General features: G+C 32.3%; 1 protein-coding gene across 1 annotated transcript in view; it reads right to left on the bottom strand.

Moving 5' to 3' along the window:
- The window catches only part of LOC126893033 (uncharacterized), a 92608-nt gene extending 74253 nt beyond the window's left edge, over positions 1-18355 (bottom strand). The window contains exon 1 of the mRNA XM_050662975.1: positions 18216-18355. Coding sequence (XP_050518932.1) covers positions 18216-18355 — 140 coding nt within the window. The remainder of the gene's footprint in view (positions 1-18215) is intronic.
- Between the last annotated feature and the right edge of the window lie 9050 nt (positions 18356-27405).

Below are 27405 nucleotides of genomic sequence, written 5' to 3'. Positions count from 1 at the left end.
TAAACCCTACCTCGTACTAAAATGAACCGATATGTTTAAGAAGGCAGTTTCCGCCGGTCTTAGATGCACTTTCTTGGCCTTAAAGAGACAATGGGTATGAAATGCAAAACTAAATTAGCTAGAAGTCGGAACTCTAGTTGCCTCAGCTTTTGATGGGCGTCTCTCTTTTACCCGCACCCGCGCCCGCGGAACAGAAGCAATTTTATGCAGATCTAATTTCACTTGAAGAACAAAGATTATTTTTTAATTAAAAAGTAAATTAATATTTTTAATTCCCAATCTGTTTACTGGAGATTTGTTTCAATCAATTTTTATTTTATGGTTGCTCAGTTATAAAATTAAAAGATTCATTCGATAGGTCTCGTTGTTTTAATTTAAAAACGGTTAACTTTTACAAAAAAATGTAAAGGACAGGTAATTTCCATGATATTTCAATCAAGCCTAATACTATTCAATAAATTAAATCATTTTTGTTTATTAAATTATTTAGTGATTGATAAGCTCCTTAACACGATCACTGCCACGTTGTTTCTATAGCACCAACACTTATGCTGCCTCAGCAGGCCACATTGGCCCCATGAGGCTAACATATATTTTGCCTTACCAGACTATGTGAGTCCCATGGGGTCAACACAATTCCTAATAGCAGCTGGGTCGTTGGAGCACATTTAATTATATACGATTACAGAAATGGACCAATATGGTCTAGAATTTATATGCCGCACATACAATTTCTTAACGATCCTGGTATATTATTTGTTACAATAGTAATAACTGTGGGCAGCAATGAGAAGAATTCACGTTAGAGAGTAATTTAAAATAGCACAAAGACTGTATAAAGAAATACAGGTGCAAGTAAAGTTAGGTACTGAAATAACAAAAACAACCATAGCAACAAAAGGCCTTGTTGTGGTCTGTCACCCACATTTTTAAACGCTTTTATTTAGTTCAATAGTTTGCGTCAAATATTTAGACGTTAATTTGACTGCCTTTTGTCCAATGCAAATGAATGAAAATTTGCAGACATATGCATTCGCGGGAACAATATACGAATAGCCAATAATTTTTTTTTTATGTTTATTAATTGTTTATGTACACGTTAGCTAGTAGTATTATATATTAGAGCCTAAGGATTATTGCTGAATATGCTATATATATAGCAAAAAATTAAAAAAATTGAAAAAATCTAACACATTCGCTAAAAAAAAGCGTGGGGCGAAAACCGTTTATTCGATGAAGACGCGCCACGCTTTTCTTTGACGAATGTGTTAGATTTTTTCAATTTTTTTTTTTTAATTTTTGCTTTTTAGTCGATTTTTTTTATACTATTTTTAATTTTAGTCACTCGTAACTAAAGAACAGCGTTTCTTAAATTTTTTTAACAACATAATATATCGATCAGGCTATAAAAAGATGGTATAGAAAATGTTGAACAATGGGCATACCAATACAAGAGAATAAATATGTTACATTCACATATGACAGGAAGGGAGGACATGGAATATATATGATAAGGAAATTACAAGAAGAGTAGGAGCTGTGGGAACTCAAGATAAGATAAATATGGGGAAGACGAAATACTTATGTATTGGATCTGAGGTTGTAGATTTAAACTTCAAGTTTAGAAGAGACTATTAAGAGTTAAAGACTTTTAAGTGTAAATGATAAGCCGAGATGGTACTTGCATGAAAGATATACAAATGAAAATATCACGGGGAAAACAAGCCATGAAAGCACTCCATGGAGTAATTGAAACAACACCCTAACCAAAGAGAAAACAAAAAAATATATTTTACAGCATAGTGCTGAATATATTATGACAAAGAAAATACGAAATAAAATAAGAAAAGTTGAATTGACCTTTTTGAGAAAATGTCCAAAAGGATACTGGATTGAAACCCGCCGGAAAGAAGGCGGAGAGGAAGTCCTGCTATGAGATGAAAAACTCACATAGGAAATGCTATGATAGATAGAGACCTCAGAGAAAGTGTCTTGGTAAGTGTACCAAGGGCATTTAATTATTAAAGAATTTGTCTTAATAAGATGATTACTAAGATGCAGTGTATTCCAATACAATCCCAATATATAGACTGATCAACGACAGCAAGGATACGAAAAGGGAATTACGGGAATCATTGAAGTTAGACATTCCAGAATACATACGCTATAAGTTAGTATCTTTATGTGAAGATTATTCAGATATATTCGCCCTAAGGCATGACATGCTAACATGTAACAACTTCTACGAGCAGAAACTGAGAGTTAAAGACCAAACTCCGGTATATATTAAAAACTATAGGACACCTCATGCACAAACAGAGGAATTAACCCGACAAGTACAAAAACTGAGAGACCAAGGAATAATAGAACCGTCCATATCAGAATACAACAGCCCAGTAGTGCTGGTACCGAAAAAAGCGATAGATGGAAATAAAGCATGGAGATTATGCATAGATTTTAGACAACTGAACAAGAAAATAGTCACTGACAAATTTCCTTTACCAAGGATAGACTCGATACTAGATTAACTAGGAAGAGCAAAATGGTTTTCAGTGTCAGGTGTCAGGTTTTCACCAGATACCATTAGAAAAATCATCGAGAAAATACACATCGTTTAGCACAGAAAACGGAGCGTTTCAATTTACCAGATTACCTTTTGGATTAAATGTAAGCCCAAATAGCTTTTCAAGGATGATGTCAATAGCATTTTCAGGATTAACACCAGACAAAGCATTTCTTTACATGGACGATATAATAGTAATAGGAATATCCGAAAAACATCACCTAGACAACCTGAAAAAGACATTCGAAACATGTCGAAAATTCAATTTGAAACTTAACCCAGGAAAATATCAATTTTTTAGAAGAGAAGTATCATATTTAGGACATGATCTTTTTTAGGAAGGAGTATCAGCAGACAAAGCGAAATATGCAACGATCGAACAATACCCGACACCTAAGACAGCGGAAGAAACAAAAAGATTCGTAGCATTTTGTAACTATTATAGACGTTTTATTCAAAATTTTGCTGAAATATGCAGACCACTCAACAGATTATCAAGAAAAGGAGTAGAATTTTTTTGGTCAGAAGAATGTGAAAAAGCATTCAATAAGCTTAAATCATCTCTGATGAAGCCACCGATCCTAAAATATCCAGATTTCAATAAACAATTCATCCTAACAACAGACGCACCCAACGAGAGTTGTTCAGCAATTTTAAGTCAAGATTATAACGGAATAGACCTACCAATAGCATACGCATCAAGAAGTTCCAACAAAGGAGAATGTAATAAACCTATAATCGTTAAGGAATTACTAGCGATTCATTGGGGAATTAATCATTTCAAATGTTATTTATATGGAGCACCAACATTTTTAGTAAAAACGGATCATAAACCACTAACACATTTATTTGCAATGAAAGAACCAACTTCGAAACTTACAAGAATCAGATTAGATTTAGAGGAATACGATTTCGAAATAGAATACATAACAGGGAAAAATAACTACGCAGACAGCCTTTCAAGAATAACATTACATCAACTAAAGAACCTATACATAGACAATATCCATATATTAGCTATAACACGAGCTAAAGCAAGAGAAAAGAAGAAAGAAGCAAGGCAAACGAAGGCAGAAAGTGAACTTACACTACAGCCAGAAGCCCCCAAACAGACAGTAAGAAAGGTACTAAATAATTTAGAGGCGCATAGACTACCAATTTTGTTTTTATAGCAGAACTAATCTCACCAAGGCTGAGCATTAGGGTCAAAAACAAAATAAAGTGCAGCAAGAGCATAGCAACGGGATTCAATCATTTTGATTTGAACCAAATGTTGGCACAGCTTGATAAGCTGGCGGTAGAGAATGCAGTACGTAAAGTAAAAATATACGTAAACGATATTATTTTTAAAGTGTGCACAATTGAGGAATTTATTAAACAAGGAAACAAAATATTAAAGAATATTGAAATATACATATGTGAAGTACCAGAAACAATAGAAGAAGACAGAGAAAAACACAAGCTAATAGAAGAATATCACAATCATCCGATGTTTGGAGGACACGTAGGAAATAACAGACTCATAAAGAAGCTAAAAGCAAGATTTAGATGGAAAAATTTGGAAAAAGACGTAAGAAAATACGTTAAACAATGTCATAAATGTCAAATTATCAAACCGAAAAGAACACATGTCGAAGAATTCGTGATATCGGACACTTCTTCCAAACCATGGGACATAGTATACATAGATACGATAGGTCCATTCACTAAAAGTAACGAAGGTAATAGATACTGTATAACAATGTTATGTGAGCTTACGAAATACGCGGTCAGTATACCCGTGTGCAATAAAGACGCAGAGACAATAGCCCGAGGAATTTTTGATCATTTTATACTAACATACGGACTCATGAAGCAAATAAGAACAGACCAAGGCACAGAATATAAAAATGAAGTAATGCAGGAACTAACAAAGCTACTTAAAATAGAGCACAACTTCTCAACGGCATACTATCCACAGTCCATTGGAAGTTGCGAAAAACTGCACAGAACATTAAACGAGAACGTAAGAGCATTCATAGACGAAGACAGAGAAAATTGGGATGTGTGTTGCAGGATGTTCACATACTGCTACAATACAACCCCTAACGCGTATCATGTTTACACACCGTTTGAACTGTTATATGGCACGAAGGTTAACCTACCAGAAGACCTTACAGAGGAGATTCAACCATGTTACAATATAGATGCTTACTACAATGAGCTACGCTACAAACTACAAAGCGCACGCGAGAGAGCTAGAACCTTCTTACTAAAACACAAAAAAGAGCGACAAGAAAATAACAAGCTCAAAGCAACACCACAACACTGTGAAATAGGAGACCTAGTCCTGGTAAAAAGGGAAGAGAATGGTAAGTTTGATAGTCTTTATGTAGGCCCCTTCACAATAACAGAGGTAAATAATGTTAATTGTAAGATCAGATTGGAAAACAATAAAATATGGGAAATACATAAGAATAGATTATATGCTTACAATCCGAGAACACAGTGACAAGTGGAACGGGAACAATGTCGATAACGAACATTTTTAATTTTTTGTACTTAATTATTATTTATAGAAAAAAATGTACATATTGTATTTATTAGAACGCAGTAAGCAATTGGTGGCATTATTAGAAAATTTTCTTCCTTTTCCGTAGTTAGAAAATTTTCGGAAGGAAAGGAAGATGTATTGGGATACACTGCATTTTAGTAATCATCTTATTAAGACAAATTCTTTAATAATTAAATGCCCTTGGTAAAAACAAATACGTTTGATTTTAATAAATACGATTGACCTACATTACCACATCAATGCATGCGGTTTTGATACAAGGTCAGTTTGAAATAATAATTAGTATATGTTATTTATAATCTAGTCTATTCAGCAGTTTTAGTATCACTCTCACTTTTGTTTAAATAAAAACAATAAACACGGCAATCCACTTTTAGATATACTTTCACGGAGAAAAGATTAGTCAATTGGTAGTTGAGATCCCAGCGGGTAACATGGCATCGATTAAATATTATACCACCAGCTACTTACCGTTAATACTCCAACGCACAAATAAATGTATGCACTGTGAGTGTTATTTACTTCATCAACCCTTATGGTCGGGGGTAACCACCCCTTAATTATCTGAGGTGGCTCAGAAGCTAGGAGCCACCATAAATAGAGTGCTGTAGAAGACGAAAACTCATTATGAAAAAAAGTCGAAGAAGAAGACAATAGAAATCAGTAGATCAACTAGAAACTATATTAAATATCTACTGGAAGATGCCCAACAAGGAAGCAAGAAAACTAGTTTGAATCAGAAATCAGAAGAAGATTAAATAGACTCAGACCAACCAATTAACTGGAGTCATTACAAGACATATTTATTGAAGTGTTCACAAGTGTTAGTGTTATTTTTTATGAGTGTGATCACTGGATAACATCTTGTAATAGAAGATTGTAAATTGGCAAATAAATAATTTTAAAAAATTCATGAATTAAACAAATAGATCAAATATTTAATTTGTTTGATTGCATCAACATAGACAAAACTCATACCCTTTATGTTTAAATTGTTAGCTCCTAGACGGTATTGCCTGAAACTTGAATTTATTGGTTTTGCGCAAAGTTTATGTACGAGTATAACTTGTACCTTGTAGGTATTAATTTTAAGCAGATTATTTTCAAAGTTTGATGAGTCGTCCGGGATGAATATTCTATTCGCTATAACATATACATATTTATATTCTAATACGTATATGCATATGCCTGCAGGATTCTATATTTATCTTAATTATCGAATTTTTTGGTTATACTTATTCTAAAATAATAAAAAAAGTGTCTTACCAATCAGCGATGGCATAATATGACAAGGGCTGTTTCAACAGTCCCTGTAGGTGAATATTCAACAACAGCATATGACACAGTAAGGCACAAAGCATTGCTCCACAAATTGTACGACAGTCTCAATAACCACTATCTAGGCAAGGTTGTATATTGCTTACTGCAAAACAGACATTTTTTCGTCATGTTGGAAGACAAAATAAGTAGGTAGAGAGCTCAAAAGAACGGCCTCCCACAGGGAAGTGTTTTAGCACCAATGTTTTCAATATTGTATATACAAACAACCCACGCCGACTGAAACCAAGCACTTCCTCTATGCTGACTATCTCGCAACATGTGCTTAAGGAACTATGTAATTTTGAAGAAGTGGAGGAGAAACTCGAAACTACCTTAAAAACAATGAACTGAGACCAAATCCTTCTAAAACCCACTTGTGTGCCTTCCACTTTAGCGCAGAGAAAGCCAAGCGAAAACTCCAAATTGCGTGCAATGGAAATCCATTAGAACACACAGTCCAACCTATATATCTTGAACTAACTCTGGACCGGTCCTTGGATAAATTTCATTTCAAATGGATAACCATTTGATATCAACATTAAAGTTTAAAGAAATAAAAAATATATCAAATCCGTTCGATACCTACATAATTAATGTAAGATTAGAGTGTGCAACGCTGGGATCCAACGAAACGTGGCACGACACGCCAACAGAAATAAAAATATGGAATAGAAAAAGAAAAAAACTAAAGAATTAACGCAACGTGAAATAACGTTATTTCCCTCAAAATTTGTGATTTACGATTCTTGGGCTAGGACCGAACCCTCTATTATGACCGGCGTGGATCGGCGCGAAGTCTGCCATCGTTTGACGGTAAATAAACACGGTTCAAAGGAAGACAGAAGCTGATGCAGACCCTTCCAACTCGGCTAGGGACTGGTACAGTTTGTGCCGCGGTAATGTTACTATGTAGTGGCCTAATAACGCGACATTGTGTTTTTTATCATTGTATAAATTAAGCAACTTACTGAAATTTCTACCGCCAACACTGGTGGTGTACTCTCGATATTCGCGGGGATAAGCTCCATGAGAATAGAATGGTCTGGCCGAATTTATCAAAAGTAATTATTTATTAATTTCACAGTAACGTTGGGCACCAATCCGTCCTCTTTTTCCTGTTCACTCTATTTTCTATTTCTTTCTGCCGACGTAAACTGGTGAAGAGTGCCACGCCACACTCCATCGGATCCCGGCTTTAGATGTTTTTACGATTATTAATCCTGCATAATGATTTTTTACAATTTTCAACTGGTACAAACACATTATTAGTGGGGTATTTACCTATATCTATTAAAATCTATTAAATTTAAGTTAAATATAGTAAAATTTATCTTTGGATACACGTATATCTTATCAACTAGGAATTAATTAAATTAACATTTTATTCAAATTTTCGGCACTTATTATGCGAAAGCTAAACAGATTTCCAGATGAGTACCTGCTTAAAATGCACGAAAGAAGCATAAAAGTTTCAGCGGTATCGCATTATATACACTAATATTGTCTTTACTCGTACAATTTACAACTTCAACTTTGTTTTATACCAGACCTCTGCTACGAAAGAAGAATTAGGGGTGCGTGTAAAAAAAAGTCAGGGCTAAGAACCATAAAAAGGTGTTGCAGCAATACGCTTTGTAATAAAACAAACTGATATGTGTATTTACTATGAGAAAAGAGGTTCTTGGATTATACATATATAATATATTTATGTATAATGTTCGGAATGGGTTTCGCGGTTAATACAATGAAACTTAAGTTAAAATCAATATAATTACAATAATTAATATTAAAATTAAACTCACTAGGCTTTCAGGTTGCACCGCGTCGATATTCTCCTGGCTGAGCTTTCGACTTCCTCTCTGACGTCACCTTCAGGGCTTCCCGGGTCTCAGTCTCCTGACTCTCCAGACACTACTACACTGTTCACTGGAAAATGTAATACTGTGAAGTGTGTATTCACCGGAAACCCTGAAGATGACGTCAGATAGGACGTCGAAAGCTCGGCCAAGAGAATATAGACGTTTTTTAACCCGGAAGCTTAGTGAGTTTAATTTTGATATCAATTCTTGTAATGATAATATTGATTTTAGCTTTTTAGGTTTTATATATAGATTGATAGGGAAAATATTATTGGCAAAGCTCGTAACGTAAATGAATGAATACAAAGGAAAATATATACAAAGGTGGAAGGCAACCGTCAATACGTATATCAGACTAGTTAGTCATCTTCAGTACGATGTGACCAAGTTAAAAAAGGAGCAAATTAAAAAACATTCTGTGTTCCTTTCCTCAAGTGACTGTAGTTCCTCAGTGTGGCTGTGTTAGTTGTAGCTATGGAATGGAGCAATGTAATGTCTTCTGATATTACATCCACAATAAGTGGGAATATTTCTCCCGTAGTCATGAACCTAGAGAATCAGTAAGTACCATTGTGGTTTTATGCCAGCCATGAGTCCTATTTTTTCAGAAACCGAACACCACTGACTCAGGTTTTAGTATTAAAAATAAAAATAGTGGATTGGCGAAGCTCAATAATCGGTTGTATATGCATGATTTGAAATTAATACCGCGGTAATTACGGTATCTACTATAGTCCAGGGTAATAAGGTTTTTTCCATGACACTCGAGCAGCCAGGGTACTGAAGCGTTTTTTCGACAGGTAATACCTATGAGAACAAATTGTGACTATTTCCTGCGTAGGATCTGATGGCCATTTTTATTTATAAACAATTTAATGTCGAAAAACGGCATTTTTTCCGTTTTTTTTCAAATCAATGGAAAACAGTGCACCTTCTGGTTACATTAGAACAAAAATCTTCGAGAACATAGAAAAACCTTTAAAATGACGTATTACAAAGGTTGATACACTTATTTATTGTTAATGTAATTGAGAAAAAAGGTTTAAATTTCAAAAAAATTAATTTTGCAATAACTATTGTAAAAATTAGTGTACAACTTTGAATTTTTTGTCAAATGAGGGTTAATTAGTGCTTAACACGTGACAAAAATTTCAAAGCGATTCATTTAATTGTTTATATTTTATTCAAATTGTTTATCCCAGAGAGCTTTTTTTGCAATAACATAAGTCAGAAAAACAGAATGTTAGAACCACTCTGCAGGTGTCAAATGTAAGAGCATAAGCTAAACTTTCAAACCTGTTTAAAAAATGTTAATAAAGAGTGCACTTATTAGTAATAAATAATTATGAAAAATTCTCGTTAATTTTTCCTTATAAACAATTTGAATAACTTTCTTGTTATGGCCGGTACAAACATTTTTTTTGCACATTCTAAAAGATGGCATTTTTATACGAACTTAGGAAAAAATAAGTTAGCCTAGGTCAATTAGGGCCAAAGTTAGCAACATTTTTTTTAAAAATCCACAGCTAATTTGTTTATGATAAATAAGAATCGAAAATAGCGCTCTTCCACTTTTAAAGACATGAAGTATTCAGAAAAAATTTTGGATTTATTTGCTCTTTAAGGGAGTCGTCAATAAAGCTTCAAAAATGAAGTAGAAGCATAAAATCCGTGCGACCTAAAATTGAAATATCAACTTCAAAATCCTACAATTTTTTGTAACTTGGGAACCAACCAATGGATTTTAATGTTTTTTTAAATTTGTATGTACTTTTAGCGTACTTTACAAATATGGAGTCTGTTGATTTATAAATTATTTAATAAACAATTTAATTTGTTTAAAAAATTTTTTTTCAAAAAAAATTTTTTTACCGTATTTTAGGTGAACAACTACAATGTTATGTATGTAATAATTGATAAAAAATTGTAATAAATATATTATTACTACACTCACCGGCACAAAATTCGGCCACCCAAAATTTTTGATTAAGTTTAATAGTTTATAACTTTATTATTTGTGCTCCGATTTTTAAGATTCTTGCACCAATTTGTAGATACATATATTGATATCGTTTCGTATTTTTCCGGTAACAAAAAAATTTGCTTGCGTGGCATTATACAGGGGTGAATGGAAGCGTTGTATTTTCTACTAACTTTAAAAAATTCTGTGGAAAAACGGAAGGGCTCATTTTGTGTCATAGTCCTGTCATATTATCCCAGAGATATCACTAAAATTTTGTTTTTTGAATTATCCGAATATCTCTTTTCGTGTAAGATCTGTACCATTTTTTGTAAATAAAAAGACTGATTGACTCATAAAATAGAGGTTGGATTGATAAGATTAGAATGGCCCGCATGCAGCCCAGATCTCAATCCTGTTAAGCATTTATGGGATGAATTAAAAAGAGCTATTCGCCGTTATCCCAGGCCTCCAGAAAATTTGGTACAGTTATGGCCTTGGTAGAGGAATATCGGACTATTCCCCAGGTAATATTATTTTTTATTCATATAAATATAAAATCTAAGACATAACAATGATTTGATAAACAATGAATCAAAAAAATTACTGCAACTGTAAGCAAACTTATAGAGTAAAAGTCACACTTTTATAGAAATTTTTCTTTTATTATAATAATATATACAGAGAGGGCTAAATTATGGAATAAATTCATTTTCTCTAAAATCGACGACTTTGAAGAAAAATTCCGAAACAGGTCGATTTTTATTTTTAAATTACAATTTTTTTTGGCATATATTTTATACTAGTGTCGTCATCCATCTGAGCTTGATGACGTAATCGATGATTTTTTTAAATGGGAATAGGGGTCATGTGATACCTCATTTGAAAGGGTGTTCAATTGTCTATTCAGTAATAGAAACAATTATATCCTTATTTATACAGGGTGACCAAAATAATAATTTTTGGATTAAATTAATTGACGCAAAAAGAAGAATGTATGTAATTTATTTAACTCAAAATACATTGTACTGCTGCCAGTAAATAAAAAAAATTATTTCACAAATAAACATTTCTTTTCGCTTAAATTAAATCACAGACAACCTCTTTGCAGTTTTAAAATTTAATGTGAGCGAAAATCAATGTTTATTTGCCAACTAAACATTTTTTTCAATTTTCTGACAGCGACAGAAAGTATTTTGAGATAAATAAACTGTATACATTCTTCTTTTTTCGTCAATTAATTTAATTCAAAAATTATTTTTTTGGCTACCCTGTATAAAAAATGATATTAATGTTTATATTACTGAATAGAGAATTGAACACCCTTTCAAATGGGGTGTCACACGACCCCTATTCCTATTTAAAAAAATCATAGATTACGTCATCACGCTCTGGTGGATGACGTCACTAATATGAAATATATGCCAAAACATTGTAATTTAAAAATAAAAATCGACCTGTTTCGGGATTTGTTCACAATCCTCCATTTTAGAGAAAATAAATTTTTTCCACAATTTAGCCCCTCCCTGTATATATTATAATATATTCATAACAATTTTTTATCAATTATTATATACATAACATTACTTGGTAGTAGTGCACCTAAAACACGGTAAAAAATTAAATAAATTGTTTTTTTTTTGTTTAAATAAATTAAATTGGTTATCATAATTTATATCAACTGACTCCATACTTGTAAAGTACGCTAAAAGTACATACAAATTAAAAAAACATTAAAATCCATTGGTTGGTTCCCAAGATACAAAAAGCTGTAGGATTTTGAAGTTAATATTTCAATTTTAGGTCGCATGGATTTACATACTTCATTTCTAAAGCTTTATTGACGACTTCCTTGAAAAGCAAATAGAGCAAAACAATTTTTATGAATACTTCATGTCTTTAAAAGTGAAAAAGCGCTATTTTCGATCCTTATTTTTTATAAACAAATTAGCTGTAAATTTTTTAAAAAATGTTGCTAACTTTGGCCCTAATTGACCTAGGCTAAATTATTTTTTTTTAAAGTTCGTGTAAAAATACCATCTTGTAGAATATGTAAAAAAATGTTTGTGCCGACCATAACAAAAAAGCTATTCAAATTGTTTATAAGGAAAAATTGACGAGACTTTTGCATAATTATTTATTACTAATAAATGCACTTTTTATTAACTTTTTTTAAACAAGTTTGAAAGTTTAGCTTATGATCTTTTATTTGCCACCTGCAGAATGGTTCTAACATTCTGTTTTTCTGACTTATTTTATTGCAAAAAAAAAGCTCTCTGGGAAAAACAATTTGAATAAAATATAAACAATTGAATAAATCGCTTCGAAATTTTTGTCGCATATTACGCACTACAGAACCCTCATTTGACAAAAATTTCAAAGCTGTACACTAATTTTTACAATAGTTATTGCAAAATTAATTTTTTTGCAATTTAGACATTTTTTCTCAATTATATTAACAATAAATAAGTTTATCAATCTGTGTAATACGTCATTTTAAAGATTTTTCCATGCTCACGAAGAGGTTTGTACTAATGTAACCACAAGGTACACTGTTTTCCATTGATTTGAGAAAAAACGGAAAAAATGCCGTTTTTCGACATTAAATTGTTTATAAATAAAAAGGGCCGCCAGATCCTACGCAGGAAATAGTTACAATTTGTTCTCATATGTATTACCTGTCGAAAAAAACGCTTCAGTACCCTGGCTGCTCGAGTGTCACGAACAGGGTATATTTTTGCCTTATTACCCTGGCCTACTAATTTAAAACTTATTTTCAGAAGAATGCTAAGGCATTTACTATACATCGCACAATTGGTGTAGTAGATGACGCATTCTACACCTCTTACACTAACCAAAAAAAAATATGCATAAACTAGATCCAGTGGCGACGCGTGACTTTTCTGAAGTGTTACCAAAACCAGATGCAAAAACTCTTATTTAAAAAAATGAAGATATGGCTAAATGTATATATGTAGCTTCAATAATATCATTTTGTATATCACTTGAAACTCTTGAAAAAACAGATGTTTCTAGATGTTGACAAAATTTTTGATCTTTTTTGGCAATTAATGTTAACAATCCCCTGTAATTACCTCGATGCGATTGTCAGAGTAGTCGCACTCAAAATGACCACGAAACGCTAGTTCTTGTTTGGCCCAAAAACATACAGTATCTATTATAAGTGTGCTAAGGATATACCTATCTATTTTTTTAACAAACTCATTATGTGTAGCAGTATTTGCTTTAAAAGCTTGGTTAAGAGAACTTTTGATTTTTGTTTTGCCAAACTGAATCAAATTGGGTATACATACATCTTACATGTAGGTAACGGCCTCATGTCTCCTTTTAAAAATGTAACACTATTTAAATCGTGAACCTGGTCCACCCATTTTTCTGTAGAAACCAGAAGACATGGCCAACAATACAGTATATTTTTCTTGCAACCATAATATTACCAAGGATTTTCACTGTACCAACTAAATTTAAAATATCAAACTACTTTTATTGTTTCCTTTTTTAAATTGTTTAAAATAGGTCTTTCATTTTTAATCTCATTTTTTTTTCAAAATTATACAAGGAGAATTACTTTTCAAGTAGTTGATCGATTAAGAAGCGACACTCATCTATGGTTAACTGCACGCACACTTTTTATAGGTACTGTCACCAATTTTAAATGTGGTAACAGCGCTACTGATACACAGCGCGCTTATGCCTTCGCTTCTTCAAGATTTTCAGTCACTAGCCGGTCCCGAGCGCCAGCGTGGGTATATAACCATTGTAACCAGAAATCAGTCTGGTAACAGAGTATAATAAAGTGCAACTGAGTCACATAAACTCGCCAATATTTTCGTGTCTACGAGTAAGTGGCTATTTACTGAGTTAGGTAGTATTACCACATAATATAATAATATATTTCTATTGGTAAAAATATTGGTAAATAGAATTATTCATCGTCATAAAATATTTATTTGCAAGATTTTTAATTGTTACCAATGGTAACAGTGGTTACATGGACGTTTCGCCAGTGACTAGATCTATATGCAAAAAAAATGAACATCTGGAAGGGTAAATCTCTGTGTGGGAGACATCTCAATGACCAGCCAAAACTATGCAGTCAACACAGTGTTAAAATAATAGTTGACACCGCGAGAGGTGTTTCCTGAAACATAAGATTTGCTTCTCGCCCTTCACGATCAGGTAATCTCCACCAAAAACTATCTAAAATATATTGTCAAAGACCATTAAATCCAAAATTACGAAAAATGTTGATTTGCTTTTACATTATTGCTTCTTCGGTTCTAAAGATTATGTCTAAGCATTCCTTTATCTTTAATAAATTGTAATATATTCTTCTTCTTCTTATAGTTCCTTCTCCTATCGGAGGTTGGCTATCATCACAGCTCTCCGTACCTTATTGGCGGCTGCTCTGAAAAGATCCACTGAGCTGCAACTATACCACTCTCTTAAGTTTCTCAGCCAGGAAATTCTTCTTCTACCTATAGATCTTTTACCCTTTATTTTACCTTGCATTATGAGCCTTAATATCTCATATTTCGCACCTCTGGTAATGTGGCCTAAATATTCTAGCTTTCTTGTTTTGATGTTCTTTATTACCTCGCAATCCTTTTGCAGCCTTCTTAACACTTCTGCATTTGTAACTCGTTGGATCCATGGTATTTGCACCAACGTAAATGCAAGATGGGAACAGGCCACAGAAATTAAGGCGAGAATAGAATTAGCTAGAGCAGCATTGAGTAATATGAAAAACATCCTCATAAACAAGGATTTGTCTCTTCCTCTTAAACTACGTCTACTTAAATACTATATATACTATATTATGGTGTGGAGGCCTGGTCGCTGACAGAGACGCTCATGAAAAACTAGAAGCTTTCGAAATGTGGGTGCACCGACGCCTTCTTTGTATATCATGTACCGAACATGTCACCAACATACAGTGTAACAAAAAAGAAAACTTCTGTTGGAGTGAATGTAAAGAGAACAACAGAAGTAGAAAAGAAAAAGAAAGCTATTTAGATGTATCAAAAATGGAACAAAAATATGAGTAGAATGAGGTGGCTTCTACGTTGAGAAGCCGATGTTACAAAATACTACTTTTGCAGTAGTATTAGTAGAGGAAGATGCAAAGATGAAAGGAGTTAGGCTAGCGATATATGCAAGAGAACGACCACTTGACAGTCAAGGATGGATACAGCCAATTTGCATGCCTGTCAAAGACGGTAGCTCAAAGTAGATAGTGATGATGACTAAGAATGGAAATATTAAGATAGGAATAATGTACTGAACATGAATAAAGATGAATAATTGCTAATGAAGAACAAATTGAATAAAAACAAACAAATCGTTGGCGCCAGGAAATGATCTCCGATTACTTTCCCAGGTATCTTACACTGCTGCCAAAACGATATTAAATCAGTAAATGTGAACATAAAGGAATAATAATAATAAATGATATACCAAATAAACAAAATTTATTAAATATATCTACTTTGAGCTACCGTCTTTAACAGGCATGCAAATTGGCCGTATCCACCCTTGAGTGTCAAGTTGTCGTTCTCTTGCATATATCGCTAGCCTAAATCCATTCATTTTGCATCTGTCTATTCATATTTATATTATAAGTTCATCCCACTTTCTTCATCTTATCATTTTCCCTCTACAAATACTACTGCAAAGGTAGTATTTTCTTACATCAGCTTCTCCAACGAGAAGCTCTTCTCATTTTTTTCCATTTTTGATACATCTCATTCTTTTTCAATTTCTACTTCTGTTGGAGTTTATCATTCTCTTTACTTTCACTCCAACAGAAGTTCTCTTTTTTGTTGCAACAGGTAATCCACAGAATCGAAAAAGAGAAAGAAAACTTGAATATCTAGGCCACATATTGAGACACGATAAGTACCGTCTACTGTAATTTTATTCGCGGGAAAATAGACAGAAAGCTCAGGCCAGGCAGAAGAAGACACTCGTAGCTTCAAAATCTGTGGAAGTGGTTCGGGCTCACATCGATCGAACTATTCAGAAGTGCCATAAGCAAGATCAGAATTGCCATGTTAATAGACAACATTCACAACGGAGAGGGCACTTAAAGAAGATGAAGAATATATCGACGGTTAAATTGCAAAACCTCGGTGTAGGTCGATTTTTGGTTCGTAATGACTTTTTAAACGCTTTTATTTAGTTCAATAGTTTGCGTCAAATTTTTAGACGTTGATTTGACTGCCTTTTCTCCAATGCAAACGAATGAAAATTTGCAGACATATGCATTCGCGGGAACAATACAGGAATAGTCAATAGAAAAAAAAATTTATGTTTATTAATTGTTTAAATATAAAAAAAAACGGTTTTTATGGAAATGCTCAAAATTCTCTTGTTTTTTACAATGTAAAAACTTGAAACTTTTACGGATTGTAGCTAATGATATGATCTATACATAATTTCACTTTTTACGTTAATTGTTTAAGTTATGCTTCATAAATAAACAATAAAGTTTCAATTTTTTTGCCGATTCCGACTACTTTTCATGTTAGCACATCTAACATATTTTAATAAACATGGCGATATATTTTAATGTTTGAAAAGTGAAAGACTAAAAGTCAAAAATAAAAAAATATGAAAAAAAAATTTTTCATGAAACGCTTTTCTTTAGTTACTGACTAAAATTTAAAATATTATAAAAAATTCAACTAAAAAGCGAAAAATAAAAAAAAATTGAAAAAATCTAACACATTCGTTAAAGAAGAGCGTGGGGCGAAAACCGTTTATTCGATGAAGACGCGCCATGCTTTTCTTTGACGAATGTGTTAGATTTTTTCAAATTTTTTTATTTTTTGCTTTTTAGTTAATTTTTTTATAATGTATTTAATTTTAGTCACTCGTAACTAAAGAAAAGCGTTTCTTAACAATATTTTTTTCATTACTAGCATGTATTTTCAATTTTTTTTATTTTTTGCTTTTTAGTTGAATTTTTTATAATATTTTAAATTTTAGTCAGTAACTAAAGAAAAGCGTTTCATAAAATTTTTTTTTCATATTTTTTTATATACATACTTTGTTGGTTTATAATTTTACATATGTTTTAAACTACGAAAGCTTGTAAGTCAATATTAAAATTTAATGGTACTATTTAAATTTTAACATTCACTTACAAGCTTTCGTAGTTTAAAAGATATGCAAAATTATAAACCAACAAAGTATAAAAGTCATAACGAACCAAAAATCGACTTACGAGGTTTTGCAGTTTAACCGTCGATATGTAAAATATTCTAGTAAAACACATTCAGAAATAAAAGAGATACATAACATTTAAAAGATAAAAATAAACAACAAATAATGGTTGAAGATAAAATATGTAATATCTGTAAGTATAAAATATGGTAAAAAATAAATTTGTCATCATCAAAACATCTATTTATTTTTCTATTAGTTAGGGACATAAAATTGTAAATATTCTATAAGTTAAAAAGTGCATTAAATAAATTATGTCGCAGCCACAACACAGATTGTATAATAACGCTTGTAATTTTAGATAGGCATTTTAGACCCCATTTGACATTAATAATATCGTACCCCAGTTGACAATACATGTTATGCAAAGGTGAATATTACACGATAAATGGAGATCGCTGCCAGAATTCGTATGAATATGCTAAATACGGCCGTCTATGTTTACCTCTACCTAAATGTTGTATAGATCATGTAAAATCCATCAGCATTAGGTCAAAATCAATGCAGATAATGAGTATATTTATTAGTTGTTTGAAAAATGTAATCTAAATATTATTTTAAAACGTTTGTTCTTTACAACTTTCTGAGACATGCCACTAGCGTCATTTTATCTATGTATCATTGTTTGTTCTTCTTCTCCTAATGGCGCTACAACCCTTTATGAGTGTTGGCCTGCTTAACAATGTTCTTCCATTCTGCCCTGTCGGATACTTCCTTTGCCAATGCCTGATGTTCATCGTTTTAAGATCTCCCTCTACGACTTCTATCCATCTATTACGGGGTCTTTCTCTTGTTCTATTTCCTTGGGTCTTCCATCTCTGGATTACTTTTATAGCTCGAATATCTGTCATTCTTTCTAAGCGACCAAGCCAGTTTATTCTTTGTTACTTTACAAATCTAACAATATCGGTGCTCTGCATTAGTTCATCGAGCTCGTAGTTCATTTTAATTCTCCACGAACCATCGCTGAGATGGGTTGGTCCAAATATCTTCCTTAGTATATTGCGCTTAAATATTCTCAGTTGATTTTCACCAGTGATTGAGACGATCCGCGTTTCACATCCATATGTGACCACTGGTCTAATTACTGTTTTGTAGATTTTAAACTTAGACTCACGATTCAGTACCTTACTTTTCATTAAGTCTTTGTATGCATAAAAGCACTTATTACTGCTTAGAATCCGTGCTTATATTTCTTGACTGGTGGTGTTGTTGTCATTTATTATTGAGCCTAGGTAGGGAAATGTGGAACCATATTCATATATGGTTGCCTACCATCAGATTTTCATGTTGATTCGACTTTGTGTACTCCATATATTATTTTGTTTTACTTTCATTTCAGCACTTTTGTTTCAGCTCTATAGCTTTTTTGCTTAATGCGCTTTGTTACGGCTTATTATGGCAACATCATCTGCATATGCGCATATTTGCATATATCTTGTATTAATACAGCCGTTCATATCCAATTTTCTAAGAACAGCTTCGAAAGTTAGATTAAAAAGGGTTGTTGATAAGGCGTCACATTGCCTAACTCCATTTTCAATATCAAATACCTTTGTCATATCTCCATCTATTCTCACCATGGCTTTGGAACCCTCCAACCAAAGCCATTTGCAGTATACCCTCCAAGTATACATTTTTCAATTATACCTCTTAACATAACATATGTATTTGGTCTATCGTTGACGAAAAGAATGACGTAAAATATGTAGGTATTCACCTTGACAAACGACTAACGTGGACCAAACATATATGGATGAAAAGAATTCAACTGGCAATTGAAGTCAATTGAAGTAAATATACAGAAAACTTTACTGGACGTTGGAAAAAACTCTCACCTATCAATCGATAACTAAGATGCTGATATACAAAACAATAATAAAACCCATTTGTACATATATTTCCCAGCTCTGGGGATCAGCTAGGAGATCTAATATTATGAAAAAACAAAGATTTCAATCCAATACTCTGAGAACAATTGCTTATGCCCCTTGGTGTGTCCAGAATGAAGCAATACATATTATACATCTTCAGGTACTAACAGTCTCTGAAGAGTGCAGAAAATCTTCTGAACAATATCAAAATAGGTTGCGGGTGCATCCTAATACCCTGGTACACAATCTTCTCAACAACCAACAAGCGAAGATATTAAAGCGATAGGATTCCTTGGATCTACCCAAGTGTGCCCCTTGGTGTGTCCAGAATGAAGCAATATATATTATACATCTTCAGGTACTAACAGTCTCTGAAGAGTGCAGAAAATCTTCTGAACAATATCAAAATAGGTTGCGGGTGCATCCTAATACCCTGGTACACAATCTTCTCAACAACCAACAAGCGAAGATATTAAAGCGATAGGATTCCTTGGATCTACCTAACCGATCCTGACAGAGCCTACAGCAGTGAAAGCCTTCAACAACACTCAACCCCCAGATATTTAAACAATTTTACTACTTCATTATCATTAATTGAAGTTGTGGTCATTAATTGTTATGTTCTGCATAACTCTTGGTCTTGGATTTTTGGTTACTGGCACTTATTTCGTCTTCTCTACATATATTCGAAGACCCAGACTACCTGTTTCCTCCTCGGGTCGTGAAACCTTGTCAAATATTCGAGGAACAGTGGAGGAGGCTCTTCAGATAATGGAAACACCAATAGCAATTAGGGAATTTATTTATAACACCGACACTAGGGTAGTTACCCCGGGAGAACGTTAAGTACTGAATGTGACTTGTACGCGATTTAGTTGAAGACTCTATTTGATACTACATATTGATTCTAGTGAGTGAAGTTAAAGGCACCTCTGGCTTGCTGGAAGTGATTCTTGAGAATGATTCTAAAATGTATATTCTTTCTTAGCAATGGCACCTATATTGTTGTCAGGCCACGCGCTGAGTATGTTTACAAAATATTGAGAACAAAGAAATATATTCGATCATCAAATTAAATATGCAATTGCCCGAATTATTGTTTACAATTTACAATTCGTGAACTAAATTAGAGACCCGCACATGTAAATATACAATAACAAATTGGTTCATGTCATATACGGGTGATAAAATTAAACTGTTAAATATCGGATATGAATAATGAATGTTTGATATTTGACAAACCTCTTTATGTATCTTCTTGTAGAATGAACGACTGCATTTAGATCATCAGCCAAAAAAAGTTTTGATCCATGATTCGCAAATCCCATTCATGAGACGAACACACGGCCTAATAAAGACGGAACAAGGATAATATATAGAAGATAAACCATGGGAATGAACTGATGAACCGTGAAATAGTATATATAACTGAAGGGGGAGACATACCAAAATGTATTAAAGCACTAAGCATACAATGGTTTGGAGCATACAATGAAGAGAAGAAGATGCACTAATTAGGAAAATACCAAACTGGAATCCCTTAATTAACAGTCCAAGAGAAAGACGAGAAAATCAAATTAGAAGGAAAGATCATCTGGATAAGATGGAAAAGATGGACTACTAGACGATATAATAAACTATTTTTAATGGGAAATAAGCCACCATTTTACCAATAAAAATGATTTTATTAACGTTTCGAAGCCCAAATCGGGTTTCGTTGTCAAAATACAAAATACTACTAAAATGAACAAAAATGTTGTTGCTAAGTAAAAAAATTCTTCCAATAATTTATTTAATTTATTTGGGCTTCGAAACGTTTATTAACGTTTTCATTTCTCATCATTTTTTTTGGTAAAATTGTGGCTTATTTCCCATGAAAAATAGTTTATTATAAAATGCCACAAGGAAATAGCTTCAGAACAATACTAGACAATATATCAAATATGGAAATTGTAAACTGAAGTAAAAAGATTTCGGACCTTGAGAAATAGCCTACTAAAGGATATATTCGGACTAATCCACCACGTTAAAAGAGCTGACGGAATATTATTGAGCGACCTATACTCTATCAAAAGTCGTCGGTTTATATATATATATATATATATGTTACAGTTCAAGATGATTCTCAGTTAGAGTTGACTATTCCTAGTTCGAGTTATCTCCAACTAAAACAAGCAGTAATAGTTGATTTGATAAATTTGAATCAACTTTTACTAGTTGGAGTTGACTATTCCTGGATCGATTCAGTAAATGTGGATTATACGAGTATCATCTCACGTTCTTTTTTGATGACTGTGCGTCTCTTTGTTTTGACCGTTTCAACTACTTATCATTATTTGAACATATAGGCCAGGAAATGAAGCTGAAAAAATGGCAAAACCTCGCAATTTTTTCGCCCAGCATCGATTTGTACAAAAGATTTGGAATTAGATTCATTTTATCCTCTAGTTCATTTTCTATAATTGAGCCGTTGTACGCTTTTGGTTTTTTAAGGGTGATAACTACCCCTAATTGTAAAAAAAATATTAAATAACATTTTGAACTTTAATATGGTCAACATTTGGTTTTTATTAGTTAAATAATGATTATTTTATGCTTTAGAATATAATATCATAATATTTCGACCCTTGTTGGAGCTACCCATGTTGGAACTACCCATGTTGGAGCTATATATAAAAAATTTATTTATCCTAAAAGAATAATTTCGGCTTGCATCGATTTGCATAAAAATTTGGGATTAGGATCATCTCACCCTGTACTTCGTATTCTATATCATGCTCAAGGGCGTTGATTATTTTTAGGGTGTAAACTACGCCATATTGTCAAAAATTATACAGTGTTCTGGAATAAGTGTTACGCCCCCCACATAACTTATTTATTTTTAGCACATAAGAAAAACGCTCGGACAGGTCGATTTTTAAAATAGTTATAGTATATTATGTATAGCAACAATGTTTAGAACTTTACGCCATCCCTCTTTAGGTGAGAGTCATAACTTTGACTTTTTTGAATGGGAAAGTACATCATGTGATACCTCATTTAAAAGCTCTTGAAATGCTAATTACAAAAATGAATAATACTTGCGCAAAATTTCGGTCCAATGCTTTTTAAATGCATTAATTTTTTTAATATTGAGAAAACTAATAAGAATTTTTGAAAAATTTAAAGGCAGAATGAAAGATTACATTATTGTCGAAGGCCGCCAATCCCTAAAACTTCTATAATGTTTATTTTAATAAGTTACAAGGGTGAAAACGAAGAGAAAATTTAGTATTATTTTTAATTTCAAATATATCATTCAAAAGAAACTTTTTGAAGTTATACTTCTTTACGGGCGCAATGACGGTGAATTTTTATATGGTAAAACCTAGCGACCGGGCGCATGCGCATTATAACTTTGTTCTGATTGGATGTTCAAATGACATGACAAAAATTATCCAATATGGCAGCTGTGGCACAGCTGTGGGACTGTGGTTTGGTTATAATGTATGGTTGTTGCGTTTTAAAATTTGTAGGAAGAGAAACAACAAACAAAAAGTTAGTTAATGGTTATACTGCCTTTTTAAATAGTTTTCATATTATATTTTTGGACTTATTTACATAGAAGAGATGATTGTTGCATGCCAATGTGAAAGCCCATCAAACTGTGACTAGTATGAGTGCCGCAGATCTCGCTTATTCAAAGCTAAAGAATCTTACACTGGTAAGTGTTTTATAAATAGTTGATCAAATTTTGTTATGATATTTGAACATAGCCACTTTGCACGATGCAAGTGATTGCGAAATTTATTAGTCGTTATACGGGCTCCGATACCTACCTATTTGAACCTACGAAAATACATAAGTAGTATGTAATACTTTTATTTACATAATTTGATTACCATCAAAATTTCTATCAATATTCACCTAATATATTTTCTTACTATCTATTTCCTAATATATTTCTTCTTTAAATGTTTTCTTACTCTATGTTTTGTTGTATTTTTTCAATTCTAAATCATTTCAATTCAAAATCAAAATAATTTGATTTACATAAGTTAAAAATGTCAAAAGTTTAATCCGTTTAGTTAGACGATCTTCGCATATAATGACAAACTGTCTCTGTGGCGAAGCTTTTAATGCGAGTGAACCCCAATACAACGCAAATACCACCCTCGTGGTAAGTTGGTTCGAATCCCAATAGAAACTTTTATTTTTTTATTTTTTTTATACATTTTATGATTGTAAGTATATTTATTATATAATTTTATTTTCAGAAAATACGTATTTAGTTAAAAAATTTTCCGACAATTAATGTTCAGAAATCATTTGTGGCATTTTTAATGTGTTTGTGTGTGTTTTATTCTTTTATTATTTTAATTTTTGGCACTGTTTTAATAAAAATGTTTGAGAAGTAGTAAGTATAAATTAGTTTAATATTTAAATAAAATATAAATAAAAAGTATATTAATTTCGTTTATAATCATATAATCATATAATAGAAGTATAACTTCTTACGTGCGTACAAAGTACACACACATTCTTGTTTTATTCTAAGAGACTTTCGGCCCTCGCTAATAATGTAATCTTCATTCTGCGTTTAATTTTTCCAAAAATACTTATTAGTTTTCTCAGAATTCGAAAAAAAAATGAATGCATTTAAAAAGCATTTGACCGAAATTTTGCCCAAATATTATACATTTTTGTAAACAGTATTTCAAAAGCTTTTAAATGAGGTATCACATGATGTACTTTCCCATTAAAAAAAAATCAATGTCATGACTGTCATCTGAAGAGGTATCGCGTAAAGTTCGAAACATTGATGCTATAATATATCATGATTATTTTAAAAATCGACCCGTCCAAGCTTTTTGTTTATGTGCTAAAAATAAATGAGTTAATATGGGGAACACCTATTTCAGCACACTGTATAAGAACATTGTATACCTTAATATGGGTTTATGCTTTACGATATAATATCATAATATTTCCATCCTTAAAAATCAATCTTAATAACATTGCAAATTTGGTTTTGATTGGTTAAATAATGATTGTTTTATGCTTTAGGATATAATATCATAATATTTCCATCCTTAAAAATCACTTTTAATAACATTGCAATTTTTATAAGTAATTTAATAGATCTATACAGAAAAAAGTGGAATTACGCACAAAAACATTTAATTACACAAAAATACGAATTAACAAATACAAATAGTTTTTTAGTCATCTTCATCGAGATCGATGTCATCTTTGTCTTTTTCTATAACTGGTAGGCTATTGTTGCAATAATCCCCCGAGCACCTAGAAAAAGTGGGATTGCAGTATAACCCCAATTCTCAAAGAAACTAACCAATTTATTTACTAAAATAAACACAATTGAATAATTCTACAAAAATTGTCAGATCACATGTTATTTCCTTCGAACTGTAGAACACACTGCCGAGAAATCAACGAAATATACATACACACGCACACATGAGCAGATGTTTCTTCTTTTCTGCCCTTCGATTTGAACGGAGAAAGTGGAATATATTATAACGTATTACTGCCAAAAAACCGGTTCTGTCAAAAAAAGGGTGAAAATTACGAAATTGCAAAAAATCATTTTATCTTTAAATTCCAATTTTTCAAAATTTTAAATAGGTCAAACTTCTTGGGTGTGTTGAGTTGATGTTGATAATTAATATATAAAAAGAGTTACAGAAGACCGCAGATCAATTTTAATTAGGGGTGTAGTTAGGGGGTTGTTCTTTCACTGATTTTTTCGTAGAAAAAAGAAGGTACCGATTTATTTTGATCATAAGTCGCTCAATTTTTATGCCAGAAACTTCTTTTGAAAGGTCTAAAAGTATACCTACTTGAAAAAATATTCTGTAAGTTTTTCTCGAAAAATGCAAAGTTTTTCCGTTATTTAGCTTTCAATATTTCAAATTATGCATTTGACGAAAAAAGTTAACCTTTAACATGCCGTATTTCAGTTTGTATTTGTTTTAGACAAATTATAAAAAAAAGATTTTGTTTGTGTTTCTAAAAGATACAATTTTTAGCGCTACAGTTTTTTCATTAAATGTATATTTTTGAGTTATTCTAAGAAACCCTCTAAAAAAGTAGATTTTTTCATCGAAAAACTGTTACTTTCAACCGCGAGTAACTCGAAAATATTAGTTTTTTGAAGATAACGTAAAGAACATCTTTTTGTTAGAATTACATTTTCCATTGATTTCCATGGTTAAAATGTAATGAAAAATGCCCGCACCCCACATGGGGGGTACTTCTCTGAAGTTAAACTGGTCTCCTTCTTCTAACTTGGCTATACTGTACTGATGACAACTAATAACTCAGACACACGTGTCTGCAGTTACATTCCATCTTTTTATATTGTTAATTTTGTGTTCACATTTACATTGCGAGTTATTTGCCAATGATTTTTCTTTTCTATGTTTATAGTTGTACTCTCTTACTTGGCATACTTTATATATATATATATATATATATATATATATATATATATATATATATATATATATATATAAACAAATGAAATAGAGAATGCGGAAAAATCCCCTTACGAACAATTCACACATCCACTACTTCGGGCTGGGAAAAATTTTTTGAATAGAATCGAAGATCCAAGCACCAGCTCTTAGAAATGTGTTTCGCCCTCTTCAACCTCTATGGGCTCATCGGTGAAGATGAGAGGTTGAATATCTTCAGACACATTCAAATCAAAAAACAACATTCGAGACCTAGACATAGCAGGAACGTAAATCTACGCCCAACCTGACAATGCCATTCTCAAGTTTTAATTCCCTAATTACTTTAGAGTAAGTAAGATATATTTAGATTTTATATATATATATATATATATATATATATATATATATGAGCAATATTTCTACTTTTCGGTGAATTTTGTGGGGAGGGTCCTCGGATTTTCCTCAAATTTTAGTATGTTATTGGACCTATTTAAAAAACGTTATCCTGAGAGTTACAGACCCCTAGGGGCCTTAGAGCCCTAGATAGGGCCCGTCAAAGACCCAAAAAAGGTCGTTTTTGCCGTATATTTGACAGGCTGTATATCGGCTCCCATTTAACCGATTTTGACTTACCAAACGTCATTGTCTGTGTAATTTTAAGTAGTTTTTTCAGTGACAATTTCAAGGCTTTAGTCAATAACCCTGATTTTTGGGACCATTTTAAGTAACGCTAAAAATTTCAAAAAATTACTATTTTCAAAAATTTGTCAAAAATCTAATTTTAATCCGATTTTCATTTTCTGGACGACAGTTTAAAGGTATTAAAAAGGGCTTTAAAATGATATTTTGTGAGTTAAAATCCGTTTAGTAGAAGTGGAGATAAAACAGATTGAAAATAGACATTTTTGTAAAAATGGGGTTTTTACGGATTTTCAAAGTGCTGACACGTTTTGGGGTATATATTAAATTGTACAAAAATTTTTTTACAGGCAGTTTTTTATATAAATAATAACGTTTCATTGGAGATTTTCTTGGCCTGAGCCTCTATCTACCTTATATAACCCTCTAAAAATGAGTATTTTGTTACTCAAATGAGGCAACTTAACAAACAACTTACGGCTTATTTCTATCAATCAGATAGCCTGAAGACTTTATCTATCACAGATTATAAAAGTAGAGATTAAAACCTTTTATTTAAAGGGTCATACAAACTTCTAGGTAGCCTAGAAGTGCAGTTATGATATTTCAAAGTCTTAACTAAAATCAAAGTATCAATTCTGTGAACGCTACTTTTATAGACTAAGAGCCGCTATAGATGAAATTTGATAATTATTTTAAGCACGATAAAAGCCTAAAACTTAAATAGTAGAACCTAAAAGAAAAGCTATGAACACTCTGCCGTCACTTTTTAGAGGCACACACCTCGACAGTGGCGCATCAAACATTCTACTTATGGAGGGGATAAATAAATTAAAAGTTACCCTCCCTCACTCCCACAATTATTTTTTTTTTATTTTTTAAAGTTATACGTGATTCAAAAATAAGACTCAGTGTAATTTCAACCCACCT

The sequence above is a fragment of the Diabrotica virgifera genome, chromosome 10 (assembly GCF_917563875.1).
Source record: "Diabrotica virgifera virgifera chromosome 10, PGI_DIABVI_V3a".
Lineage (NCBI taxonomy): Eukaryota > Metazoa > Arthropoda > Insecta > Coleoptera > Chrysomelidae > Diabrotica > Diabrotica virgifera.
This window is presented reverse-complemented; position numbering and strand designations above follow the sequence as displayed.